At 40.0% G+C, this 9,610-nt stretch overlaps 2 protein-coding genes across 2 annotated transcripts in view; one reads left to right on the forward strand and one right to left on the reverse strand.

The window, feature by feature from the left end:
* Positions 1-4,537, forward strand: part of LOC117750509 (trace amine-associated receptor 13c-like) — a 5,718-nt gene extending 1,181 nt beyond the window's left edge. The window contains exons 2-3 of the mRNA XM_034561762.1: positions 3,355-3,512; positions 3,733-4,537. Coding sequence (XP_034417653.1) covers positions 3,355-3,512; positions 3,733-4,537 — 963 coding nt within the window. The remainder of the gene's footprint in view (positions 1-3,354; positions 3,513-3,732) is intronic.
* Positions 4,538-8,172: 3,635 nt separating this feature from the next.
* LOC117750902 (trace amine-associated receptor 13c-like) lies at positions 8,173-9,394 on the reverse strand. Its single transcript, XM_034562340.1, has 2 exons — positions 9,222-9,394; positions 8,173-9,035 (listed from the first exon to the last, which is right to left on the reverse strand). The coding sequence occupies exons 1-2, from the start codon at positions 9,392-9,394 to the stop codon at positions 8,219-8,221; spliced, it is 990 nt and encodes a 329-aa protein (XP_034418231.1). The 3' UTR covers positions 8,173-8,218.
* Between the last annotated feature and the right edge of the window lie 216 nt (positions 9,395-9,610).

The raw sequence follows: 9,610 nt of genomic DNA on the forward strand, positions 1-9,610 counted from the left end.
GTCCCAGATTGATCATCTTGTCGATAGTGCTACAGGCTCACTGAGAATGACACTAGACTCGATAGCCCCTCTGAAGTCAGAAGACGGTGAGTCAAAGGAGGTTTGCTCCCTGGTAGAACCCTCAGACCCGCAAACATCACGAAAGCTTGAAAGCATATGGCGTTCCTCCCATTTGAAAGAATCACGCTTAGTTTTGCGAGAGTCTTAAAACATAGAAGTGCCGTTTATCATCAGGTCCAGGCTGCTTCGCGAAGTTTTCAACTGTCAAGTTCCTAGGTGTTTTGTGCAACTCTTGCCCAACTTGAAATGGCCTGGTACATGAACCCCGAAGGACTCTTTCCAACACAGCTCTATATTTATTTTTTTCCTTATTTGTTAATTGTTGGCTGGTTGGTCCATCCATCGGGTTGAAAACCTTCAAAACACAAAAAGCAAAAGTTATAGAGAAATGTAAATACACTTCCAACAAATGAATGCAAACAGTATGCAGTACTGGCGTTTCGAGAAAGCACATCAAAACATCAATATAAATTGAACAATCAACCAAGTACACTCAAACAAAAACCCAAACTCACACGCATTCAGCAAACCAATATGCATGCTGGCTGTGCTGCTAAGTTACCACTGTACAATTCATCAAACAATACATCCCTCCATCAATGATAGAAGCACTCCCAATACCAAACAATCATCACAATACATTTTTGTTACAGCACCAGTGGCTTCTTTCGTTGTACCATGAGTTGAATCCTTGCTTGCCTCTCTCTCTATGCTGAAATGTTTGCTGAGAGAGACCTTCCATTCTTCTTCTTCTTTAATGTTTATTGGCGGTTGGCAATCAACTGTTTTGGTGCATTACACACATATATATATATATAATTCCCCCAAAATAAAGGAAAAATATATTTAAAAAAAAATTTGAAACGGGGATTAGATTTTCCCAATAATATTTGTAATTCGAAGATACTGTTTTTTGCAGAATACCTACTATATCTAAATGTACTTTTTCCTTGCAGAGACTTCCAATTAGCTGTCATATTTCGACAGTGTAGTTTCCTCTTGCCCACAATAGTCACATTTGACTGCATCCCTTTGTAGCGTACTGTTTAGCCCAGTGTGTCCAAATCGAAGTGTTGATATCACTGCTTCCTCTCTCGTGTTCCTTCCTGTCCATCTCCTTTCTCCCACTTTCCTCTGAACTATGAAAAACCATCGCCCTTTTCTGTCCTCCTCCCATTGCTTCTGCCACCTTTTCTTTAACCTCTTTTTGCTGAAGTTGACTTCAACTTTTGGTATTTTCTGCAGCTTTGTCTGCCATTTCATTCCCCCTGACACCAACATGTGCTGGAACCCATAGGAACACTACTGTAAGACCTATCATTAGAATTCTGTATAATGTTTTTCTGTATGGTCTACTGTCTGAATGACTGTTCTGTAAGCTCTCTAATGATGAACTTGAGTCCGAACAAATGATTGCCCTCAATGGTCCTGTGTCCTCTATCCACTGTAATGCAAACATTATTGCCAGCATTTCCCCTGTGTAAACTGATACTCCCTGAGTAATCCATCCATCCATCCATTTTCAATACCGCTTATCCTCATTAGGGTCGCGGGGCGCTGGAGCCTATCCCAGCTGACATAGGGCGAAGGCAGGGGACACCCTGGACAGGCCGCCAGTCCATCGAGGGCATCCCTGAGTAATCATTTTACCTATTTTGATATTAAGTTCTGGCACTATTGCTACCTTGTTTACTAAATTATTTGATGCGTCTGTGAAAACCTGGACATAACTGTGGTAACTGTCAATGTGTGTCTGTTGCCTCAGGGAGTATCCACGGTGCTATTGCTGGCAATGGAACTGTTGGACTGAAGTTTAATTTGTCAATGTTCATTTATTTTGCGTTCTGTGCTACTGTCCATCCAAAGCTTCTTGTCTCCCTCCTCTCCAAAAACTTAATGCCAACTGCATCCTTCGTAATTCTAGAGGCATTTCACCCATTTCCACCTTTAGTGCTGCCGTTGGAGTTGTTTTAAAATGCCCAGTGCATATTCTCGTTGCCTGATGAGACCTTCCATTTGCAGCCTGTACTGGCATGCTAGTGGTGCTTTATGGGACTTGCAGTGTTTTAGGCAAAGTCAAGTGAGTGGATCTGATGAGGAACTGAAATGAAACTTGACAAATGGCAAAAACAGTAAGCCAGGACCTCAAGTAGGAGCCGAACATCAGCTCCATCACCAAGAAGGCTCAGCAGAGGATGTTCTTCCTGAGGCAGCTGAGAGGGTGATTGGCTGCAATCTGCCATCCCTCCATGACTTCGCCTCCAGGACCCTCAACGGGCAAGGAAGATTGTAGCCCACCGCTCTCACCCTGGACACAGACTGTTCAAGTCCCTTCCCTCAGGCATGAAGCTGCAGTCCATCAGGACCAAGACCTCACGTCACAAGAACAGTTTCTTTCCAGCTGCAGTCAGGTTCATCAACAAAGCCTGGGACCCCAACTAACTGACTCTGACTCTCACATCCCCAGGATAATAAAGACCAGGACCCCCACTAACTAACTCTGACTCTCACATCCCCAGGACAATTTCCAACACCCTTGCACAACTTTTCTTTTCTTACTAAAATGCATTAGCCACTTTTATTAAAAAAGATCTGCTTGTTTTAAAGTACTGTTATCTGTTTCTTATTTACCATATTTATATATGTATTGATTTTATTTGTATTGTTTTATTCTAAGTTTATTGTTGTTTATTGTTTTTATGTGTATTGTTTTATTCTATGTTTATTGTTATGCACCTTTCATCGAGTGAAATTGCTTGTATGTTCAACATACTTGGCAAATAAACAATTCTGATTCTGATTACATTTTACACTTTGATATTCTGAATTCAACCAATTAGCCTAAAACAGAATATAGTGCCTAGGACCCTGCAAGGGCAACAGCATGCAGACCCATTTACAATTTATGTGGCCCAAAATGAAAACTCCTGTGGACTGTATGGCCTAACCCAGTGGGCCTATATGGGCTTTCTAGTTGGTGACTTGCACTCCATTAAAACAGACACAAAAATAAATAAATTATTGAAATAGGTTTCCTTCAAATTGACCTTGAGAACAAATAGTTTACATTTATTGTTTTTAGAGTGTACAGCTAATCCAATTTACTAGCAAGGATTAAATGAAAACCATGATCCAAAAAGTTAGTTAAAGTTAGGGTTAGTTAAAGTTCGTGAAGTTAAGTTAGTTTGTTACTTAAAGTCCAAGATTGAGGGAAGTCAGTGAAGATGACCAGAAACAGAGCTTTAGTCCAAAACGCAGCCAGAACTCAGCCTCCTCACACCTCTGAACTTGGAGACGACTGAAGGCGCTGAACTCTGCTTTCCACTACTCCACAACCGTTCCTGCAGGAAACCTCCGTCTGATGGCATGCTTGTTAACGTTCTGCTGTATTTCATTTCTCTGCTCACTGCAGCTCTCAACCTGCTGGTCATCATCTCTATCTCCCACTTCAGGCAGAGATTAACTTTAAAACTAATAATGAACTGATACACATATTCATCATAGAAATGAACATCAATTACATGTCTTACTTTTAATGTGAATATAAATATAATATCTGTAATTTGAAAATATGATGTATTCCAATATAATGTTGCATTCTAGAACTAATTCATTGATGTTAACAAGCTACTATTGTTAACAATCTCAAGTGATGTTATCCTTCCTCTCCAGGCAGCTCCACAGCCCCACCAACCTCCTCATCCTCTCCCTGGCTGTCTCAGATTTCCTCGTGGGCCTTCTGCTGATGCCGGTTGATATCCTTTTTGGAGAAACCTGCTGGTACCTGGGTGACTTCATGTGTGCTCTGTTTAATGTTATCGATTATATCATTATTTCTTCTTCGGTCGGAACTATGGTGCTCATATCAATTGATCGTTATTTGGCTATTTGTGACCCTCTACATTATAACATCAGAGTTACTCTGGACAGAACGAAGATCTCTATCTGCCTGTGTTGGATTTTCTCTGTTGTTTACGGTATTGTCATGTTGATGGATTCTCTGATACATTATGATTCAGATCGTATCTGCTACGGAGAATGTTTTATTGTCCATACTTATATCACAGGAGTTGTTGACCTTGTCCTCACCGTTATCGCCCCCATTACTATCATCATAGTTCTGTATATGAGAATATTTGTGGTGGCTGTGTCTCAGGCTCAAGCCATGCGGACCCACATTGTATCGGTCACACAACAGCGTCCAGTGGGTGTAACTGCTAAGAAATCTGAGCTGAAAGCAGCCAGGACTCTTGGTGTTGTTGTGGTTGTGTTCCTGATCTGCCTTTGTCCATTATACTTTTCTGCTTTTTCAGCCATGAACCTATCTTCGACATTTGTAACCTGGCTGTTCTTTTGTAACTCTTCTCTGAACCCACTTATTTATGCCTTATTTTACCCCTGGTTTAAAAAATCTATGAAACTCATTTTAACATTTAAGATACTTCAGCCGGACTCTTGTGATATGACAATACTTTAGAGACAAACCAGTCCATGGAGATGGAAATGTATTTGCTATTGTATAGCTGGATATACTAAACTAAAGTCAAAAGTTGTAAAGGCTGGAGACAGTGTTGTTTTTATATGGTAATATTTTTACTTCATATTATTCCGGATTTGCACCTTATTGACAATTTATATTTCTAATTGCGCTCAAGTCCTGTATTATCTTATTACATCTTAAACATTTGTGAATCATGATCTTTAATAGACAATCAAGTGTGTATGGAAATATAAATATATTCAGTGTTGTATAGCTGGATACACTGAAGTAAAGTCAAAAGACGTAATGGCCGGAGACACATTGTTGTTCTTATATGGTAATGTTTGTATTTCATATTATTCTAAATGTGCGCCTTAATGAAAATATATATCTCTTTCTGCACTCCATATAATCACACTCTTTTCTACTTGAGAAATAAAGCCAAAGTGGAAGCGCCAAAAACTGTTTCCTCAAATGGCCACTTGAGGCTGGCTCCAAAAGCGAGTCCATCCCCCTAGACCACTATGTTAAAATGGCCAACAGCTCCAGCTAACTAGTCAAGCTCTACATGATGATGTTAAGAGGCTGAGTGACAGAGTGAGCAGGACACCTTCAAGACGAGGTCCTGCTTCGCCAAATATGTTATTTACACCTGTGAAGGAAAGTAACGATTAGGAGAGAGTTCAAGATCTGTGGCCAGATTGGGGAAAAAGGGACAGAAAGACAGACTCTCATACACAAACCTGACGCATCAGATTGAGGCTGAAGTCATGGAGGCTGTGATCAAATCAATCAATCCAGGTTTGAGTATTCGAGATAAGGTCAAGATTAAAAATGACCTCACCCTGCTACAGTTGAAATCAATTTTAAAGGGGCACTTTAAAGAGGACAGCTCTACTGACCTACAGTATATCACAAGAGAGTCGCGAGTCCCCTCAAAACTTCCTCTTTAGGGCCATTGAGTTGAAAGACTCTCCCTAACTTGGTCAGATGAACAATACAGCCCTGAGCTCATCCAGAAGAAATTCTTGAGGCTTCTCAACTCAGGACTCTCGGAGCAAGCGGCCGATTGGTTCACGAGCTACCTTGAGAATAGGTCTCAGTGCATCAGATATGAGGGTTTATCCTCTGATATTGCAACCATCTGTAAAGGTGTGCCACAAGGCTCTGTATTAGTTTTTTTAGGTCATTCCATGGAGTAATGGAGTAAGTAGTCTGTGGTGGTGGCACTAGAGATAATTTCATATACACTTTAGTTTGTAAAATGTGTGAAAGGCCCGTTAAAACAGGAAAAAGAGTACTGTATTACCCCTTCATGTCTTTAGCTGCAGAATCACAAAATCACAAAATGCCAACATCCCTCCATTATCCGGACAACTCCACAAAACAAATTCATTCTTGTTACAGAATTCCTCAAACCTGGGCCCCTCTTGCTAAGAGGAGATATGTTAGCCACCACACCACCATGTTTGCCTCACAGGAGTCAGGCAAAATAAAAGAGTAGCTAGAGTAGTTGAATTTTTCCAAAATGCTTCAGTGTTGCATTGAACCAGTACACAATGTAAAGAAACATATATGATTTGAATGTAACAGTGTTTACATAAAAAGACATTCTGCCAAGACATGACTAAATTCTCACCAGCATGACCAATTTGTCTGTCGAATTTCAGCCACCATGTGTCTTTCTAAAGCATGTTGGTCTGACATGAGCCAGGCTGCAGTATCTTAAGTGTAACAATGAGCTTGATAGCTTTTCTGAACCAGGGTTTAAAAAAAGGCATAGATCACAGGGTTAAGACAGGAGTTGAAATAGAACAGACATGTTACAAAGAAAGCAGATGAGGCATTAAGCAAGGTGTCCTGGCCTGTGAGCAAAACACTAAAATATGGACAGATGCACAAAAGAAACACAACAATAACAACACCAAGAGTCCTGGCTGCATTTCAGACACCTACTGAAGACGTGTCGGATTTTTTGCCAAGAACACCATTTGAAAAGTGTTTTAAAACATGTTGATTTTTAAAGTCTCAGATTTTCAGGTCGGGACTAACAGAGCTGAGGGGCAATGACAGCAAAAGCCCACTAAGGGACTTGGGGACAGCCAGCAGAGCCTTGCCTGTGGATCTCAGGCTGTGCTCTGCTCAGAGGGGGCAGCAGTTCAGCAATGTAACTGGGAGCTAAACCGGTAATGGCATTAAAGGTTCAATACTAAAATGTATTCTAAAACCTACCAGTACTGGGGTTTTGAAGAACTTTTTATCTAGTATTAAATCCATCAGCAAAAGGCGTGAGATGGTTTCTAGGTTAAACCCTGTGATTACTAGATAAATATAAGTATGTTATTTGGGTTATACAGTGGAAATTATAGGTTCAATTTAACAAAACACCTTGCATAATCATAGTATTATTATTACATGAATATATTATTGAAAACACACATTTTGCTTATGATTATGTCCTGTTCGAGACATATTTGTATAATTCAGTCAAACTCATGCACAAAGATGAAATAGACAAGGCGTATATCACTTTATTAAAAAGAGAGACAAGCGACAGAGAAAGGGCCAAGCAGTATACAGACTATTTTCAGATTATAGTTTGGATCAGTCATTGCAACATTTAACTTGATTCTTATGTAATACAGCTAAACAAATAATGTATACTAATGCCCACTCACATGGTTTTAAATTGTTTTGTTTTACAATATTTGCTATTTAAACATCTTACATGCACATATTTAAGTCAAAGAAATAATTTCTGGACCTGCGTATATATTTATATAAAAACAGGGTTAATGAGGTTTGAGCTATAGGGTTTATTGTGTAGCCACGGAAATAACAAGCTTTTCGGTGAAATCCACCCAAAATGATTTGCAATTGTGACTGATACTTGTAGAGAGAGAGAGGGTTGTTAAGGTTTGTTACGTCATCTAAGTCAAAGATGGTAGCCTTCTGGTCTGCAGGACTAAGAAGAAATAAAACGTGACCAAAACTGCAATTCGAATAAAGCGATGTGCCGATAAGAGTGTGACAGGGAAGAGAGACGGCGTCAATGTATCTCTGTGTTTCTGTGACAGAGGGAGGGGAAAAGATTTAGGCCGTGTGAGAAAAAGTGTTGTTTAACATTTTCTCCAATTTACATTTAAATCATCAGTATTCTAGTCTTCATTCTTATGTTGCGTTCAGAACAAAAGCGTTGCAAATTTTTCTCGAGAGTAGATTCCATGGAAAGTCAATGCACAGACGCGAATGGATGTCAATATTCGCAACGCTTTTGGTGTGAACGCAGCATTAGAATGCGTAAGGCCTCAAGGCAATCAATATTTATTTTTTTCTCTCCTGACTTCAGAAGTTGTAAGGATTTACGAACTTGCATTTTAGGTCATTATTACTATTGTTTGGCCACCATTCAAGTGCATGTGCCATCATCCGGTGGCCAAAACATCGAAAGCTTATTTTCTTATCAGAGTCAAGGTACATTGGAGTGATTTTGTAAACTTGCATGAGAGAGAACAGATTTTATTTCCCCTCACACTGTGTGGTCCAACCAAACTGAGGCTAATTAAGTACAGTTGCTGATCAGTTTCACAACTACAATGTGCTTCAAACAAAACTGTCAAGTGGCCCTTCGTACTATTGTTTACACTTTCAGTTTCAAAAAGGTTGGTGACCCCTGCTCTACAGCATGTTGGTCTGACATGAGCCAGGCTGCAGTATCTTAAGAGTAACAATGAGCTTGATAGCTTTTCTAAACCAGGGGTAAAAAAAGGCATAGATCACAGGGTTAAGACAGGAGTTGAAATAGAACAGACATGTTACAAAGAAAGCAGATGAGGCATTAAACAAGGTGTCCTGGCCTGTGAGTACAACACTATAATATGGGCAGATGCACAATAGAAACACAACAATAACAACACCAAGAGTTCTGGCTGCTTTCATTTCAGATTTTTTTGCAGTTACAGTCACTGAACACTTGAGAGAGAAAGATGTAATCTGAGAGCGCATGGCACGAGCCTGAGACACAGCCACCACAAAAACTCTCATATACAGAACTATGATGACAGTGACAGGACCAATAAAGGACAAAAAAATATCTGCAAGACTAGCAATGTAGTTAATGACAACAACACACTCTCCTAAGCAGGAATTATACCTGCCTGGTTGTTCCAGGTTATTCTTCAGCAGCAGACTGTTAAGGAAAATAGAAAATATCCAACACAGACAAACACAGACTTGAACTCTTTTTTGTGTGACTTTGTAGGAATAATGTAGAGGATCACAAATAGCCACATATCGGTCAACTGCTATGAGCACCATGGTTCCTAATGAAGCAGAGGTAATAATATAACTCAGAACATTGTACAAAGTACACATGAGTTTACCGAGGAACCAGCAGCCGTCTATGAGCACCATATGAAAAAACAAAAGGGGACCCACGAGAGAATCTGAGACAGCCAGAGAGAAGAGGAGGAGGTTGGTGGGTGTGTGGAGCTGCCTGGAGAGATAAGAGAACAACATGCTGATCATTATTAGTAGCTTAAATTGTGATTAAAAGATAAAAGCAATGACTAAAACACATAAACATATTTCCCTGAAAGATATGTTATTATGTTTTCTTTCGTTCCATCAACCATTTCCTTTCTGTATACCAATTTTACTAAGAGGTAAAACATTTGAATACTTGAAGTGGGAGATGGAGATGATGACCAGCAGGTTGAGAGTCACAGTGAGCAGAGAGAAGGAGGGCAGTAAAATGTAATTGAGCATAAATACATAGTGAGGACGCATGGGCTTCCTGCAGGAGGAGTTGAGGAGTTGTGGAAAGCAAAGTTCGGCTTCTTCAAGGGTTTCCATTCTCAGGAAGAGACGAGATGATGCTGAGCTCGTCAGACAACTGATTGATCTATTTTCTTCCTCCACATCCTCCTTCTTTTACTCTGGTGACAACTTAGTGACATCAGTCGGAGTGACTGAACTTCCCCCTGACTGTTTCATCTATCTTAATTGGATGTTTTCCTGTATTTCCCCTCCACTTTTTTCCTTTTTTTCCTAAACAATTACAATTTCCAT

Source organism: Cyclopterus lumpus, chromosome 21 (genome assembly GCF_009769545.1).
Source record: "Cyclopterus lumpus isolate fCycLum1 chromosome 21, fCycLum1.pri, whole genome shotgun sequence".
Lineage (NCBI taxonomy): Eukaryota > Metazoa > Chordata > Actinopteri > Perciformes > Cyclopteridae > Cyclopterus > Cyclopterus lumpus.